Here is a 19,026-nt window from a genome sequence, read left to right on the forward strand (position 1 = left end):
ATGTTTCATTTGACTGATTTAATTGTTTGTTTGTTTTCTTCCAGACTGAGTGGCTGTAACCTCTCAGAGAGAAGCTGTGATGCTCTGTCCTCAGTTCTCAACTCCCAGTCCTCTAGTCTGAAAGAGCTGGACCTGAGTAACAATGACCTGCAGGATTCAGGGGTGAAGCTTCTGTCTGCTGCACTGCAGAGTCCACATTGTACACTGGAAACTCTCAGGTCAGGATCCAAACATATCATTAAAGGATATCATTGTTTAAACAACCAAGCTTTATAGAACTGGCAGGTGAACTTTTCTTTATCTTTGGATTGCTTAGGAGATTCTTAATTACTGTCTGAACATTTTTTACAGTCACATATTTTGTTTTAATGGTCAAACAGAATTATTGTTCAGTTCAATGAGCAGGTAGCTGTGAGATTCATAATAATGAGGTATATTTGTATTAGAGATGACTAAACTTGAACAGTAGCTGTGAGTTACTTTGTTTACTCATGTGTGCTGATGTTGTGAGTAATTTAAAGCTGAAGTAAACTTGTAATTAGTTTGATAGAGTTTCTGAAGTAAGTGTACTTGGAGACATTTATGTGTTTTCTAAAGTCCAGGAGCAGGAGGCTGTGTGTAGCATAGAGGAACCCAGACCTCAGCTTTGTCTCCTGGTTTCTGTTGCTGCTGTTAGTTTCCCCTCATCGTTCCCTTCATCAGTCTCCTCACTGTAACAAATCAAAGTGTTACTGTATAGATTCACGTCTGAATGTTGCCATGTGCTATTAAAACTGAAAGCGATGTTTCATACACCCACGTGGTTCAGTCACACAGTAACTGATGGTAAATAATGTTTGTGTTGAGCACATCGTACAGGTCAGCTGCTCCACAGAGATCTCAGGTTTACATGCTGGAACAGTTTGTGATCATGAAGGATAAACCTCACTTCCTCTTTGTTTCATACAGATGTGACATGAACAATAACACATTCATGAAATCCTTTTAGGAACACAAACACTATTGTAGCTGGATAATATATTTAAATGTAGGACAATGTAGGGGATCATAAACGACAGTAATAACTAACCACCACCTCACCATTTGGGTTGGTAGCTGCATGTTGACGGACAAAGTGTGGACTTTATACCAGTTTTTAAGTTGTGTTGATCGACCACGTAAAACCAGAGTTATGATAAAATATCTGCAATGTTTGGTTTTCTTCCTGAATAGTATCGTTGTTTATAACAACGATAGTATTCAGTATTTATTGCAACAAACTTTGTTGTTTGCAAAACTCAGTAACTTTTTTGAAGAAGTAACTATATAATTAATTGCCCAACATTGGTCATTATATCCTGTATTTTGCAGACAGAGTTACAGACTCTCTCCCAGACCACAGACTCATAATACAAGTCAGAGCTTTATAAAAATAGAAAAAATAAAGTTGTGTTTTCAAAATTGGAGTTCAAGTTATTTTTACTTCCAATAGTGTTAACACGCTACAGGTCATGAACAAGGTTGTTTTTAATTTTCATTGTAAGTGGGCTAAAGCAGTTAATTAACAGTAGTCTAACATAAATGTAAATGCTGTAATTTGATTACTTTAATAAACCATGTAACTTGGATGGATAAGATGCTGGCGTGACCACAGTGCACACGTCTGCTGTTGCTCACAGTGGTCCAAGGGACGCTCAGGGAGTTTGTGTGTTCGCTCAGACACATGAAACATTAGAGGGAACATTGGCGGTGACTGGCAGGGAAAAGGGGAATGATAAGACTTACTGTAAATATAATTATGTATGTATTGAAAAAGGAACAACTAAAATGTTCCAGCTGAAAAATGAAATCAGTTTCAGTTTATGAGCTCTGTTTGTTTTCTTTACAATTCCAACCTTTTATTTTGAAATGAGCTGCTCATTCCTGTTTAGAGTTGATGAGCTGATGTGGGTGAGAGGACTCAGGCAGCCTGACAGAGTTGATGTCCAGGTCTTCCCTGCTTGTCCTGATATACATAAACATGAGTATCCTTGCAGGTCAGATCTCATCAGTCACACCTGTTAGTGCAGCTCTCCTCTAGATTGTAGTGCTTGTAAAACTAGGATGATTTTAGGAGCCTGGACCGCAGATCTAAGGGAAGATATGACTTGGAAAGACTAAACCAACCTATTAGAGGTGTTCGCACTAACATAGATAAATACTCAGATTTACACCTTTAGTGTCTCACAAAGGGTTGAAAAGTGAATGTGCACAGAGAGGTTGGTGGTGAGACGGGCACTTCCAGCACTGTAGATGTGTTCCAGCTCAGTGTTCATGGAAATAATCCGGAGAGCAGGATTCCTTGATGAATGTCACATCTTCTTAAAGTTATAATCCACAGGGAAAACTGTGAAACTGTCGATCTGATATCTAGTCAACCAATCAGGTGTTTACATGCCCTTCACTGATCTCCAGCCCCACCTTATTATCAGTTTCTCTCTTTTACATCTGAATTATCTTCACTTCACATTTCAGTCAGTTCAGATTTCATTAGCACGTTCACTTTAGCATAATCCATTTTAATCCAAACACCTTTCTCTTTAAACTCTGTTTGTCAGTCACAGTATATCCAGTACAATCCTCTTTTTCACTGCGTCACACACATTCAGAGATCAGAGTGTCCTGTGTGTGCTCTCATTCACTCACACTCACTCTCATATGGCTGAAGTCTGTTTGTACACAGGCTGTCAGCCTGCCTGAGTTAGGCCTGTCTCTAAAATCATTATTTTATTACTTTTATTCTGATTCATCAAAGCCAAACTCAAACATATTTATATTTACTGATTATGTTCTCATCAATAATTAACAGTCAGTACATTCAGATATGAATCATAATTCAGTGTTTAACATATTATCACAGATGGACTGCACAGGAGATCTCCTTTATGAAGAAACTGTGAAAGTTTGTCCAACAGTGGGAAACATTTCAGAGAACATCTCAGAGAATATCTGTGAAGCAGAAACTAAACATAATAATAGAAGAAAAGCCAAATAATGATCCAAATCCTGCTCTGAGACTATCAGACAGTAAAGGCTTCCAAAGACTGCTCACCTCTCAGACTTACTTAAAGATGCTGGTGCTGTCCACAGATCAGCTGACCTGCTGGGTCTCCATGATCAGCTTTGTTTCTTGGAGATAAAGGCTGAAGCCTTTAGAGCTTCAGTTCTCCAGAGCAGCAGGATGTCTGAGGTCCGCAGAAACACAAAAACACAGCAGCTAAAAATAGTTGTTCAAAGAAAACGAGGTGGGAGCTGCTGATTCCTGAGCTTTGATACTGGATTAGCTTCAGTAGTTATTCCAATCACTGCTGTAGGAGCTACATTTAGTCACAGCTGACGGTCTTCTTTGAACAATCACAATGACTACTGTTGTAAAAAACAAGCACACAAAGAACCAATGAGAGTGTAGAACAGGATAAAGAGCTCCTGTGATGGTGGCAAAGAAATGAGCAGCAGACGGCCGTCTACATGTTGTAGTGGTTTACAGTCACCAGGGGGCGCCGTCACGGCCACGCAGTCAGTGGGCTGCTCTGCTTGTGCTGTTGTTGGTGAAGCTGAAGTGAAAGCGAATGTTAAAACAATGAAAAGTGTCCACTGCAGCCTCCATCTGAGCTTGTCATGTTCTTCTTCTTTGATCCTTCGTGTTTGTGCTGAACACTGCTGTCGCTCTCTTCCCTGTTCCCGCCCACTTTCTAACCAATCAGCATTGGAGCGTGCACAGCGTCGTCCACACTGAGCTTTGTTGTGAGCGCATGGACTCGTCTGCAGAACATTTGTATGGGCTCAAAATGTGGTCATAAATATTTTGTACTTGTAAATCAGGATTTGTATGTGTAAAAAGAATTTGTGTGTGCGTGAAAAAAATGTGTGTGTGTAAAAAAGATTTGTGTGTGTGTGTGTGTGTGTGTGTGTGTGTGTGTGTGTAAAAAAAAAAAAAAAAAAAAAAAAATTTGTGTGTGGACTTAGCCAAAAAAAAAACCCTGCAAGTTACAAGTACGAATTTTGACCCTATTTTTCTTCCTTTCATCTGATTGGTCAATGTCATGTCAATCACAAATGTAACTATCCAATCAGAGAACAGATGGGTTTGGCTGTCGGAGGGGCACTTTTTTGACCTGACATTCCCGTCACAAGTGTCTTCTAAGTGAAGCTACCAGGTTCAGGTCCAGCTCTGTTTATCTGGAGCTGCAGTAAATGATCCGTCCTCACAAAGCAACACAGACACCAGATATGCAAACACAGCATCATACAACACAACCAAGAGATCCAAAGAATTATCTCTGCATTTCTGTGGCTGATGCTGCTGGAACGAAGCTGTTTGAAACCTTGTTGTTCTGCACTTTGGGACCTGAAGAGGAACCTGAACCTCTGTGCAGAGGGTTCAACTCTGAGGATTCCTGTTCAGTTTTTTTTATTTCACACGGCAAAACGTGACAACTTTATGATAAATGTACGACTTCAATGTGAAAAATTCATTTTTTTCTCTTGTTTGTTTGAAGCTGCTTCCTGTTGGCTTCAGCTGTTTGGAGTTTCCATTTTCTAAACTTCTACATTCTGAACCTTCTTCAGCTCTGAACAGATGATGAAACACTGAATGATTTCAAGGTCACACTTTGTCTAATAAACTTACATCTTTCATTTTTTATTCAGATTGAAGGACTGTGATTTGTCAGAGATCAGCTGTGATTATCTGGCAGCAGCGCTGAAGTCCAACCCCTCGTATCCCAGAGTGCTGGACCTGAGTGTAGACTGCAACAACCTGCAGGATTCAGGAGTGAAGCAGCTGTGTGTTCTTCTGGAGAATCCACGATGTCGATTTGAAACTCTGAGGTCAGTCACATGTTTTAGTTGTGCTGAGATGAATATGATGTGAAAGTTGTGCTGACACTGTGGATCAGTAGGCCCACACACCTCTATACAGGAAGTCTGGTTCTACTCTTTGTAGAACTTCTGATCCCTGATCCTCTGAGTCTGACTCAGTAGATAATGCAGAGTTCTGAGCTGATGTGGGTGAGAGGACTCAGGCAGCCTGACAGAGTTGATGTCCAGGTCTTCCCTGCTTGTCCTGATATACATAAACATGAGTATCCTTGCAGGTCAGATCTCATCAGTCACACCTGTTAGTGCAGTTCTCCTCTAGATTGTAGTGCTTGTTAAACTAGGATGATTTTAGGAGCCTGGACCGCAGATCTAAGGGAAGATATGACTTGGAAAGACTAAACCAACCTATTAGAGGTGTTCGCACTAACATAGATAAATACTCAGATTTACACCTTTAGTGTCTCACAAAGGGTTGAAAAGTGAATGTGCACAGAGAGGTTGGTGGTGAGACGGGCACTTCCAGCACTGTAGATGTGTTCCAGCTCAGTGTTCATGGAAATAATCCGGAGAGCAGGATTCCTTGATGAATGTCACATCTTCTTAAAGTTATAATCCACAGGGAAAACTGTGAAACTGTCGATCTGATATCTACTCAGCCAATCAGGTGTTTACATGCCCTTCACTGATCTCCAGCCCCACCTTATTATCAGTTTCTCTCTCTTTTACATCTGAATTATCTTCACTTCACATTTCAGTCAGTTCAGATTTCATTAGCACGTTCACTTTAGCATAATCCATTTTAATCCAAACACCTTTCTCTTTAAACTCTGTTTGTCAGTCACAGTATATCCAGTACAATCCTCTTTTTCACTGCGTCACACACATTCAGAGATCAGAGTGTCCTGTGTGTGCTCTCATTCACTCACACTCACTCTCATATGGCTGAAGTCTGTTTGTACACAGGCTAATCTGGGACTCTTCAACATTTGACCCTAGAAATAAAGAAGCTTCTTGGATGAGAGGTGAAAGGTGAAACGTCTTCAAAGAACTTAAAGAAGTCCAGATGCCTTTTTTTCTAAGCTCTTTAGATAACTGCGAACCTTCACAAACACCTCATCAGTGGGACTCTCAGAGCTACCAGCCCTTTGCTACAATCACAAAGCTCTTCATTGAAATCAATGATATCAAAGCTGGAATCAAGCTATAGCCATATACACTGGTAAAGACTTCTTATCTCGAAATAATATACTGAAGTGGCAATGCAGAAATTGAAAATAGGCGGACGTGCTACCTATGCTATTAGTAGAATGGACATTGGCCTGCTGGCTAAGGAAGGCCCTGTCTCACATAGAGGTGAGAGAGGCCCCCCTCGAAGCCCCCTCTTTTATCGGGGCTTACTTAGGGTCATATCGGGGACCCCACAGTTGGAAGTCTTTTCTTTTATTTTTCTTTGACCAAATAAAGCTTATTTCTGTAGCTGTTGTTTTATACAGCGTTAATCTTAATATTAATGTTTGCTTATGTATGTTTAGGGAGTGGTCTGATGGTACATGTCGTTGTTACATTAATAATATTCAAATAGTAAGGGTATGCTTAAAGATAAGGTAAAAATCATATCATATAATGTAAATGGCCTGTCGAATCCAATTAAACGTAATAAAATTTTAACTAAAATGAAGAAAGAACAAGTACAAATAGTGTATCCACAGGAAACCCATCTAGACTGTAGGGAGCATGAAAAACTGAAAAGAATGGGTTATACAACAGTTTTCTCCTCTTCCTATAAAACTGGACGAAGGAGAGGAGTGGCTATCCTGTTATCAAGCAAATTACTCTTTGAAAAAATATCCGAGATAAGTGATAAAGAGGGACGTTATATGTTGGTAAGGGGAAACATTGAGGGGAACCCAGTCACGTTGTTAAATATATATGCACCCCCTGGAAGCGATATTTATTTCTTTAAGAAAATTATAGATGTGATGGTAACAGAGACAGTAGGTTTCCTAATTTGCGGAGGAGATTTAAATATACATCTACAACCAAAGCTAGATATTTCCAATAGAAAAGCACAGAATACTAAAACATTAATTAAGAATATAAATACATTGATGAAGGAGGTGGGACTAATTGATATATGGAGAGACTTGCATCCCTACCAAAGGGATTATACTCATTTTTCCTCACCGCACTCGTTATACACAAGAATAGATTATTTCATAACTTTTGGGAAAAATAAAGATAAAATAAACACTTGTGCAATTGGTGTTACGGTTGGGAGGAGGACTCAAGCGCAGGACTCCGGTACTGATGCTTACAAGAAGAGTTTATTTACAAGTCACCAGGTGTATATACAAGAATGTGCGGGGGAGTGTTATATACAGCTGAGTGGGGGAAGAAGGGGTCTCCAGGGAAGTCCAAGGGAAAGCATACGTTCTTCAGAATATCCACTCACACGATCACAGGCTCACACTCCAACACTGCCACACGGGAAACGCACGGGGAAAAATCCAAGAGGTTCTGTAGACAGGGAGACAGGGTTAAGGACGACGCACAGAGGAAAACACTCTTCACTAAACTTGCTGTAGCTTGACTTTACTAACGCGTGGTAGACAACGATCCAGCGACGAACAGCAGTCACCTCCTGGCTTAAATGCTGCTCCCCTTAATGAGACACCTGGGTCTCATCTCCCGAGGGCATGAACCCACAGTGAGTTCCGCCCCGGCGAGAGAGAAGAGGAAGAGAAACAGAGAGGGCTGATCAGCGTGCAGCTGATCCGCCTGGCCGTGACAATTGGAACAATAGAGTTAAGCGATCATGCACCAGTATACCTGTCTGTTGATTTAAACGTGCAACCAAAACTCAATAATTGGAAATTAAATTCAAGCTTACTGAATGATCCTCACTTTAAAGGACAAATTAAGAAAGAGATTCACTTCTATATGGAAACTAATGACAATGGTGAGGTGTCTCCTCCTATACTGTGGGATGCCTTAAAAGCTGTCCTGAGAGGGAAAATTATAGCAATATCCTCTTATAAGAAAAATATGAGAAATAAGAAATTAGAAGAGCTACAAAATAAGAATTAGAGAAAAGGCATGAAAGAAAAACATCTCAGGTTATATTGGAGGAAATTAGGAAAACAAGAAATGAAATAAATGATTTGACCACATATGAAATTAAAAAAAAATTAATGTTTCTTAAACAAAGGTATTATGAGGGAGGATCAAAAGCAATGAATGTATTAGCCTGGAAACTAAAAAAGAAAATAGCAGATAATACAGTTCACAAAATTAAACATCCAGTGACAAAAGTAATAAAAAAAATAAACCAATAGAAGTTCAGAGTGCATTTGAAACATTTTATAAGACTCTGTATGCTAATAACACAGAGAGTAGTATAGTTGAAATTAACAGTTTTTTAGATTCTCTTGATTTACCAGTACTGAATGAAGAACAGAATAAAACTTTGATTGAAGATATAACAGAAAAGGAACTAAGAATAGCAATAAGTAAAGTTAAAATAAATAAATCTCCAGGATCAGATGGATATACGGCAGAATGGTACAAGGAGCTAAAAGAAGAATTAATACCAGTGATGCTTCTAACAATGAATTGGATCCTAAAGAAGGCTCAAGTACCTTCTAGCTGGAAAGAAGCAATTATCTCTGCCATCCCAAAAGAAAACAAGGATAAATTAGAATGTGCGTCATATAGACCAATATCTGTTCTTAATACAGATTACAAGCTGTTTACATCTATCATGGCTCGACGATTAGAAAAGTTCTTACCTAATCTAATTCATAATGATCAAACAGGTTTTATTCGAGAGCGCCAAATACAAGATAATGTACGACGGACATTACAAATTATTAATCATATTCAAAAGAATAAAATAGAAGCAATGGTAATCAGTATCAATGCAGAAAAATCATTCGATTCAGTTAATTGGAACTTTCTTTACCGAGTCTTGCATACATTTGGCTTTCACGAATATATAATTAAGACAATACAGGCACTTTATGATAACCCTACGGCAAGGATTAAAATTAATGGCTACCTATCAAATAGTATTAAGCTGCAAAGAGGAACAAGGCAGGGCTGTGCGTGCTCACCATTATTATTTGCGTTATATCTGGAACCATTGGCTCAATATATAAGACAAAATAAAGAAGTAGAAGGTATTAATATCCATGAAAAGGAGCATAAATTAGCCTGCTATGCAGATGATATTTTAATATTTTTGGGTCAACCATCAAACTCTTTACCTAAATGAATGCAATCATTTGAATACTTTGGTCGACTATCTGGATATAGGGCTAATATGAGTAAAACACAATTGCTTAAGTACAACTATATTCCATCAGAAGAAATTAAAAATAAGTATCAATTAGCATGGCAAACAGAGTACTTTAAATATCTAGGAGTCATAATACCTAAGGATCTTACAGAACTATCAGAACGGAATTATTTACCAATACAGAAAAAAATTAAGGAACATATAGCGAGATGGAATCTAATTCCATATTTAAGTTTATATTCGAGAATAGACTCAATTAAAATTAATATTCTTCCTAAATTATTATATTTATTTCAAACATTACCAATAGAAATTAACCAGAAACAGTTTAATGAATGGGATAAAATTTTGTCAAGATACATATGGCAAGGAAAAAGGCCCCGAATTAGATTTAAAACCCTACAACTTAACAAAGGAAAAGGGGGTGGGGCTTACCTTCTCTTAGGGAATATTATTGGGCAGCACAATTAAGGCCTATGATATGCTGATGTAATCCTTCATATGACGCTCAATGGAAAGTTATTGAGGAGAGTCTGACCTCCATCCCCATATAAGCTATTATAGCAGACAGAAGCTTGCAAAATTTAATAAAAACTATTGAAAATCCATGGATCAAGTTGACTTTTAAAATTTGGGAAACAGTAATAAAAGAATATAAACTAGAAGAGGATATAGCAGTTCTTAAGTGGTGTGCATATGACACACATTTTGCTCCAAATAAATTGGACAGCAGATTCAAAGATTGGACATATAAAGGATTAACAGCTTTATGTATGGTAATGGAGGAAGGCAGACTAATTAGTTTTGATAAAATGAAAGATAAATATTCATTAGAAACACAGGATTTTTATAGATATCTACAGATGAGGCATTTTGTCAATAAAACGATAAAAGCTAAGGCTGAATTGAGTAAACAGCTGAAGTTGATGGTATTGTATAGTGATTCTAAAATGTCAATAAAAAAAAAGCTGGAATCAAATGAGTCCAAGTCTTCTGCTGATTCAGCATCACATTCATCTTTGCTCCTTGTTCTGCATCCCCACCATGGACTTCATTCCTTTCCAAGCCAGCCTTGAGTGTCCTTTATTCAGCTCATCCTCTGCTTTACTTTTACACCTGATTTTAGCTGCTTTTCTTCTCTCCCTCATAACAAGACAGCTTCTTCTGCCTGAGAACATGTTGGAGTGATTTACTAATCCAGGGCTGATTTTGGGGGAAAATAGTTCATGTTTTCAAAGTAATCCCCATTTTTCCCAGAATGAAATGTAAGTAGAAATAAATGATCTAAGTGAGAACATGAGCCTTTAAAAAGGCTCTTCTGAGGCTGCTGCCAGTGGTCAAAGCCTCCAACAAAGCTCTGTAAGTACATATGTGATCATAGCTTTAGCTTTTAAATGTTTATTCTAGTTAACACAGATCAGGTGGAACAACTCAAATAAAATATCAAAAATATTAAGTGGTCATCGGTACTCAGTTTGTTCAATACTGAATACAATGGAGCACAAATTGTCCACGTTTCTGAAATATTTCTGGGTGTAACTGTCACCAAAGTGCAATTTAGACCTGGCCTGTGGTTGTTATCTAAGTGATAATCATCAATTCTACTAAAACAAATACAAAATAAAGAAGTTTGACACATTCTGTTGATATCAAAAGCACACTGAACAATTCAGTGTTGTTTTACTGCTGTTCTCTCTTCACTTCTTCTCCTCTGATTCTCTCCACATGTTGCTCTGCATCAGTGCTCAGTTTCCTGACAAAACAAGATGAAATATTGCTAAATATAATAGTATCTCATTACACTTCAACAGAAGTGTTTTATTTTTGTAATTGTTTATCTGTTATTTTTCAGACTGAGTCACTGTGACCTGTCAGAGAGAAGCTGTGAAGCTCTGGCCTCAGGTCTCAGCTCTCAGACCTCTAATCTGAGACAGCTGGACCTGAGTAACATTAACCTGAAGGATTCAGGTGTGAAGCTTCTGTCTGAAGGACTGAAGAGTCCACACTGTACACTGGAATCTCTCAGGTGAGATCAAGCATTTTTCTTTCATCAACTGACAGAATTAGCAGATTAATAATAAGGCAGTCCTCTAATAAGAGGAGAAGTGGAGGTGTTTTGAAGGGCAACGTACTCTTATGTTAACAAGACAGGAAGTAGTTCCTGGGAACTGCTTCCTTTGTTGTTGTCTAAGTAGAAACATGATGGTGAAACAGTGATGAGTTTGCAGAGGTGGATCCACAGCACACAACACAACAATGCTGTTGCGTGCTGAAAGCAGACTTCTCACAGATTCTGAGACTGCAGGTTTCATCACTGTCCAACCAAAATTCACTGAACCAGCAGTAAATGAACGTCCAAAACTACGCTTCATGTTTAAAAAACAGATGATCAGGGGGATTTGTGTTTACATCTTTTTTGTGTGATCTGTTCACCTGCTGTTTTAGCTGTTTGGTGGTTGTTGAGATGGTTTTGTGAACTTTTAGCTGAGATTCTGACGTTTCTGTAGATACCACACATGTCTAATTACTTTGTACAGCATGAATGGCCATAACGAGGTTTTTAACAGTAAGAAAAGTTGTAAAACTTCAGAAAATATAGTTAAAAGTCCAAAACCTTCCACGTCTGGTGGCTTGTGGTAAGGAGCAGATCAAACGAGTAAAGAATTACGTTATAATTATAAATGGCTTCAACAGCACATTCAGGTCTGTGAGACTCATTCAGACACTGAGCCGTGGCTCTGTGCTACATGCACATATTTCTGCATCTCTGCCATTCAGACACACTTTATATATAGTTTATTTTATGTAGGATTCAATACTGAACTGTACATTTAGTCTTTTTAAAGGCAGCAAGTTGTATTCAGTGTTTTCATAAAAGCCTTATTTCTATCCATTTACTGCTATTAGGAAGAACACGTGAGGTTTAAGACCTGGACCAGTTTGAAACCTTTTGTCCTCCACAGTGGAAAATGGGTGGAAATAAAAATGGGTCTCACTTTAGCCAGCTCCTAATTTTATCAGTTCTACTCTCAGCGTCTCCTGTATATCTCCTGTATAAATGTTGCACTCAGCTTTGTGGTCTCCAATATCACTGAAATGCAGCCAGATGCTGCTCATTTTGCCTTTTCACTCTTTCCTGACACGCTTGCATTTCAGTACAGCTCCCATTTCTCTGTGTACTGGTCTCTACCACCACCCTTGCTGTCTATGGGACATGTCTTCTTTCACATAATGGTATGATCCCAGTCTGTCTCTTAAAGTGATTGGCCACATGGTTTGCTCATCAGAATAACATCTCAGCCGTGCTCACATTGATTATCAGCAAGCCTGAAAATTCATCAATATTTGACATATGAAATTATGTCAAGGGCTGGATTTGGCCCACGGGCCATATGTTTGACACCCCTGGTTTACACAGTTTGGTATTCAATGTACAACTGAGTTAGCTCTCAGCTAACTAGCAGACAAGCTAACTGCTGGGACTGCGTCTTTCTAACAAGAGCGTCAGACACTCAGACTGGTTTCCTTTGTGGATGATGATGTGTTCTCACACTGATCCTTCATGCTGATGCTGCCATCCACCCACTGCTCCTGGATTCCTCATCATCATCTCCATCAGCCCTCACAATACTCCACCTTCTTCAGCTTCATGTTCAGCAGCCTGGATGGACAGTAATTCTTTCCATGGGTTATGGTGGGACATTGAGAGCTGAAGTCAAACAGCAGTGAGAATGAAAGACTGATTCATTTCTATTTAGTCTTGTGATGTGCAGCTTTGTTCAGAGCATTAAGGCCCAGCAAAGATTACTGAGGTCATAGAGTCCTGATGAAACCTGTGTGCTTATAGAAACTGAGACCAGATGAACCAGAATAGAAGGACATTAAAATGAAGTGTCAGCTACACAAAGGCAAAGCTATTCAGTTGTTGCTGTGAGTTATTTAAATGGAGGATGGAGTCAGACTTTAAGCTGCTGGACTCAGTCACTATATCCTGTTGTCCTCATAGAACCTGGACACACAGACTCACCTGTGACACAGTGACACACAGTGTGGGCTACACACACATTAGAAAGTGGATCAGTCACACTTGTGCAATCATTTGTTGTGCTGGGAAACCATGAACACTTTGAATCACATTAATGGCTTTGTTACAGCAACATTCAATCGTGAGTTCAAAAGTAGTGCATTGTGTACTTATTTTAATAGTACTGCAGTATGAGAAGTGCAACATTCAGTGTGCAGAAACAGATCAGGTGCTTTCTAACAGCAGTGTTCCCTTTAACACAGCAGCAGTTCAAATATTTCTGTCAGTCTGAGCTGAAACAGGAATCTAATCAAATATCAAATCAAAGTTCTTTGCCTCTGCCAGGACGTTAACATTTGATCTAGTTTTTTACAAAGTTCCCTCAGCGTCCAGAGCCACCAACATACCTTTGATCAACAGCAAGTGAACATTTATAAATGTGTGTTTGCAGAACAGGAAGCAGCAGAACTATTGTTCTGTTATCAGGCAGCAGCACAAACGCTCATCAGCTCATTTACTGTGCAGCACTTTGAGTGTGTGAAGTGTGTGTTTGTGCTGGATTTCCTTTGGAGAATCTCAGTCAGAAACCAGACAAAGAAAAACTCTTTCAACAGTCCAGGTTGAGTTGACAACATGAACTGCATTTATCTTCCTCTGACTTGACATGTTCTTCCTCCTCTGCACCGAGCCAGCTGCTAAGACTCACAAGCTCATTGACATTTTCTGATGATAAAGAAACTCTCTTCTTCTGCACAATATGAGCAGCAACAGAGAAGAAGCTTTCACAGGTACAGATGTTGCAGCTGTGGCCAAGTACATGTGCTGCATGTTGGAGCAGCACTCTAATGGACAGGCCTCTGTACTGATGGTGGGCTCTGCTCTGTATCCACCACACTGTTCTCAGCTGAGTCTTCCTCCTGTTCACAATCACACTCTGATCAAGCATGTTCACGTTGTAACGCCGTGGCTTTCGTAGTCTCTCCTTTTTCTACAGCTCATGTGTTCTTCTTGTGATGCTGCGTCTTGAGGCTCATACATGCCGTCATTTGTTGATCCTAAGAACGTTCCTCAGACCGACTTCTTCAACAACAGATAACTTTAGTTGTATCAACACTGCCTCCTGGAACAGTTTAAAATGAACATGTCAAAGATCTGTACCTGTCTCCATGTTTCTGTCCCCGCCCCTTTCTTTCTGTCCTGGGTCATGTGAGCGCTGCAGTAGTATTAGGCCCACCCTCAATGCTCCCATTGGCTGAGACACATAATGACGCCCATTTCAAGCCAGCACTGATCAACATCCCTCCTGTGACCCATGGCTGTTATATTCAGAGCCAGTGAGCACTTTCACAATAATCATGATTTTAAAAACTGTGATTAAAATAATTGCTGACGTTAATCAGTTAATGAGTTAACGAGATTATAACAGGTTAAGTTGCCCTAATAATTAGACTTTGGTGACAAACTGATGTGATCTCCATGTTTCCTTTGTTGGACTGTGGGCGAGTGTCAGAACTGAATGTACTGAGTAACATGTAGAGTTTAAACATGTGTCAGTTCCAGTTTTAGAGCTCTAAAGTGCAGCTATCATGTTAGGAATATGTTAGGAATAGACAGGAACACTGAGCACACTGAGGTCAAATCTTTATTTTACCACTCGCTGCATTCTTGATGTTCATGAATTCAGCAGCTTCATGATTGTCTGCAGCATTAATCTCATATTTCCATTAAAAGTGTTGAATTTGACTGTTTGATGTTCTTTATGATCTCTGGCACCAGTTCATCTGTAGGCTGAGCTCAGTCCATCCATTTAGTGAAATGATGTTTAAAGGTCTCCTTGTTCTGTGAGCGTGCACAGATCCTGAAGCAGGAAGCCTGGGTTACAGAGAAATGATCATCACTGTGATGATGCTCATCATCTCTGACTGGGATTTGAGGTTTTGTCAAAGCAGCAAAGAAAGCCTGGCTATGTTGGACTGGGTGTGGCAGCAGCTCCCAGTTTGAGTTCAGGAGACAGACGCCCTCTCTACTTTGAAGATCAGCTTCAAACTTTCCTTTTTGATAAAACTTATAGTTAGGGCTGGATCAGGTGACCCTGAACCATCCCTTAGTTATGCTGCTATAGGCTCGGGCTGTTGGTGGACTTCCCATGATGCTCTGCTTTCTTCTCCCCTCTTTTCACTCCTGATGCTTTTATATGTCACTACTGCATGTCCTTAACTTTTGTCTCTCTGTTTTGTTCTTGTCTCTCTGAGCTCATCTCTTCTCTTTCCCCTCACCCTGCAACCAGTCATGGTAGATGCTCCTCCTGGAGCCTGTTTTCACTGGGAGGATCTTTGTGTCAAAGGGAGTTCTTCTTCCCACCATCACCAAGTGCTGCTCACAGTGGAGGCGGTTACCTTACACTGTTAAACAGCTTCAGATGACTGTTGTTGTCTGTTGGGTATTGTCACTTATAAATAAAGTTACATTGAATGGATGTAAATGGATAGATGTTATTGTGACAAAGAGAAAACAACTGTTGACAGATAGATTGTTGTTTTGTGTGTCTGCAGTCTGTCAGGCTGTCTGATCACAGAGGAAAGCTGTACTTCTCTGGCCTCCGCTCTGAGCTCCAACCCCTCCCATCTGAGAGAGCTGGACCTGAGCTACAATCATCCAGGTCCCTCAGGAATGAAGCTGCTCTCGGCTGGACTGAAGGATCCAGGCTGGAGACTGGACACTCTCAGGTATGGAGAGAAAATCTGATAGAGGAGGAAGAGCTGGAAACATTTCCCGTGTCTTTCACTCACTTCCTGTTTGTTTCCTGCAGATGACACATGAACAATCACACATGCAGGAATATTTTCAGGGACAGACACACTAGTCTAGCTGGATAGTTCATGGATATTTATGTAGGGGTCTCCAAGGAGTCTGTTTGCAGGAACATTTAGGTCACAGGTGTACCTGATATAGATGCCAGTGTACCTAATAAAGTGTCAGCTAACATTTGGAAATGGAAGCTTAAATAATGACAAACTGTACATTCACAGCTGAATTCACAATAAATTTGTTCTGAAGTGCACATTTTTCTGTTATTGTTCTCAAACAACAGAATGAGAATGAAATATTGATTCTAACAGGGCCCATAAACAGCATTAGCTTAGCAGCATTAGCTTATCAGAGTTTCTATCATGGTCACAGAAATCTTTAGCAGAGAAAAGTGGCCTACTTAGCAATAACTGCTCAAGTTGTATAAAGAAAGGGAAAACAGTATTAGCATTAGCTGCTAATGGCAGCTTACTTAGCATAAACTCTTCACATCTTTATAATGCAAGGGAAAGGAGTCACTCATGGAAGCCTATTTAGCATTAACGTCTCACATCATTATAAAACAAGAGAAAAGGGTATTAGCATAAGCTACTAATGCTTATTCACCTCAAATTAGCTTTAGCTGCTAATGGTAGCCTACTTAGCATTAACTCCTCACTAATATAATGCTAATTCATATCAAATTAGCATTAGCTGCTCATATTGTTATAAGGAAAGAGAAAACAATATTAGCATTAGCTACTAATAGTTATTCAGCCCTAATTAGAATAAGCCTCTAAAAGCAGCCTACTTAGCATTAACTCCTCACATCGTTGTTACCCAACGGGAAAGAGTATTAGTATTAGCTACTATCATTTTTAATAAGTAAGAGAAAACAGTATTAGCAGTAGCGCATAATGCTAATTCACGTCAAAGTAGCATTAGTTAATAATGGCAGCCTACTTAGCATTAACTGCTCACTAATATAATGCTAATTCATATCAAATTAGCATTAGCTGCTCACATTGTTAAAAGGGAAAACAATAATAGCATTAGCTGCTAATAATTATTCACCTAATTAGAGTTAGCCCCTAATGGCAGCCCAGTTAGCATTAACTCCTGACATCGTTATAATGCAGGGGAAAAGGGTTACCATTATCGGATAATGCTAATTTACATCAAATTAACAATAGTTAATAATGGTAGACTTCGTATCACTAGCTGCTGTCATTCTTACAAAGCAAAGGAAAACAATATGAGCATTAGCTGCTAATGCTTTTTCATCTAAAATTAGCTTTAGCAGCTAATGGCAGCCTACTTAGCATTAACTCCTCACTAATATAATGCTAATTCACGTCAAATTAGCATTAGCTGCTAGCATCAGCCTACCTAGCACTAGCTGTTCACATTGTTAAAAGGGAAGAGAAAACGATATTAGCATTATCTAATAATGTTGACCTTGGCCCACTGGAAAAGTTCAGAACTAAAGATTTAGGAGTGTTTCTCGATAGCTCTTTCTCATTTGAGAAACAAATAAATTCTGTTATTAAAACCAGCTGTAAGGTTTATATTGTTGATTGTCATTTATACTTAGAAATATTTACTCATATATGCTTAGAGTTGTATAATTGATTGCATAATGATAGAGGTTCGATCCTTAGTAGTGTGTAAAGACTCTGTGTGCCTTCCACAGTGCTCTGGCATGCACACACCACTTGGGGCCATGAGAGAGGTCGTACCCTCTCTTACTGATTTATGGTGTAGGACAGGGGTCTCAAACTCAATTTAGCTGGGGGCTGCTGCAGGCAGAGTCTGGGTGAGGCATGGCCGCATTAGGTTTTCTACAAGAAAGGCATGGTTAAAAAATTCCAATCTTCTCAAATCTCTTTATTTTTATTTTTTAACACAAAATATGAAAAATAAATAAACAAATTAAGAATTAATAAGAAAATAAATCAATCTGTAATACATAAATAAAATAATAATAAGATGTTTTTAGTCAGTGAACTTGTGTGTATCTTTCAGGCTTCTATATCTGCTGTATTTAGATTGAAATGTCAGTATTAACAGTTCTATAACCTTCTTCTGAACATGAATGGAACACTGTAGAAAATGAACTGTTCTTCTGAACATGGCTTCTCTTGCCTACTCCTTGCTGCTAGAGACTAGAGATGGCACGATACCACTTTTTTATGTCCGATACCGATACCGATATCATAAATTTGGATATCTGCCGATACCGATATGAATCCGATATAGTGTTTTTTAATCAACAAAACTGTTTTTTAAAATATCTTGCTGCATTTTGTGTAAGTTCATACTCAAGTTTAAAACAACAACTACACTAAAGCTATTCTGTTATACCTGTATGCAAAAAAAAATATTTCATAGTTCAGCAATACTGATCAATCTAATAAACTTAGACCTACACCATCCTCCCTATTCTGGTATTTTAAAGAGTACTTAGCGTAAATATTAAGCAACCTAACTAATAGGGTTCCAACTCCCAGCAACAACAAAAATAAATAAATAAAAAATAGGGAACCACCCCTCACGCTCCACCTCATGATGCTTAATCGACGTAATCAACCTTAATTTGATGCAGTGTGGAAAAAAAATACACAGAAATCAATTATTTTTCAAGAAATATTAAATAGATTCAACATCTTTCTTCAACAAAATTGCAGACTGCACAGATGGTACCTTCCCAAAGTAAAAAGTACTATAGCTTACTAGGGTAAATATATTAGACTTAATAGTCACTATATACAGTAATTGACTTCTATTCATTTTACATCAAATTAAAACTTTGGGTGTCAGATAATTATTTATTAAAAGCTCGACATTTTAAATGAGAATAAGAAAGAAAAGTATGTCTTTGTGCCCCCTTTTCCCAGTTAATGCCCTATCGGCCCCCCTGGCTAAACTTTGCTAGATCCGCCCCTGCACAGTTACCAGCCGTCAGCTACGTAGAAAAAGATCCTGGAGTAGAAAGTAATATTAAATAAATTCTAACAACAGCTTATCAAGCTTAAACGTGCTGCTGTTGTTCAGCCGCTGGTTTCCTCTTTCTGGTGCA

At 38.9% G+C, this 19,026-nt stretch overlaps 2 protein-coding genes across 2 annotated transcripts in view; one reads left to right on the forward strand and one right to left on the reverse strand.

The window, feature by feature from the left end:
- The window catches only part of LOC146672589 (NACHT, LRR and PYD domains-containing protein 12-like), a 236,742-nt gene that overhangs the window by 210,919 nt on the left and 6,797 nt on the right, over positions 1-19,026 (forward strand). The window contains exons 11-14 of the mRNA XM_085401262.1: positions 45-218; positions 4,669-4,848; positions 10,989-11,162; positions 15,713-15,886. Coding sequence (XP_085257388.1) covers positions 45-218; positions 4,669-4,848; positions 10,989-11,162; positions 15,713-15,886 — 702 coding nt within the window. The remainder of the gene's footprint in view (positions 1-44; positions 219-4,668; positions 4,849-10,988; positions 11,163-15,712; positions 15,887-19,026) is intronic.
- LOC146672593 (uncharacterized) overlaps positions 1-19,026 on the reverse strand; it is a 348,538-nt gene that overhangs the window by 133,215 nt on the left and 196,297 nt on the right. The window lies entirely within an intron of this gene.

The sequence above is a fragment of the Rhamphochromis longiceps genome, linkage group LG3, assembly GCF_057381845.1.
Source record: "Rhamphochromis longiceps isolate RC_006_pf linkage group LG3, R_longiceps_female_GT1.1, whole genome shotgun sequence".
Taxonomy (NCBI): Eukaryota; Metazoa; Chordata; class Actinopteri; order Cichliformes; family Cichlidae; genus Rhamphochromis; species Rhamphochromis longiceps.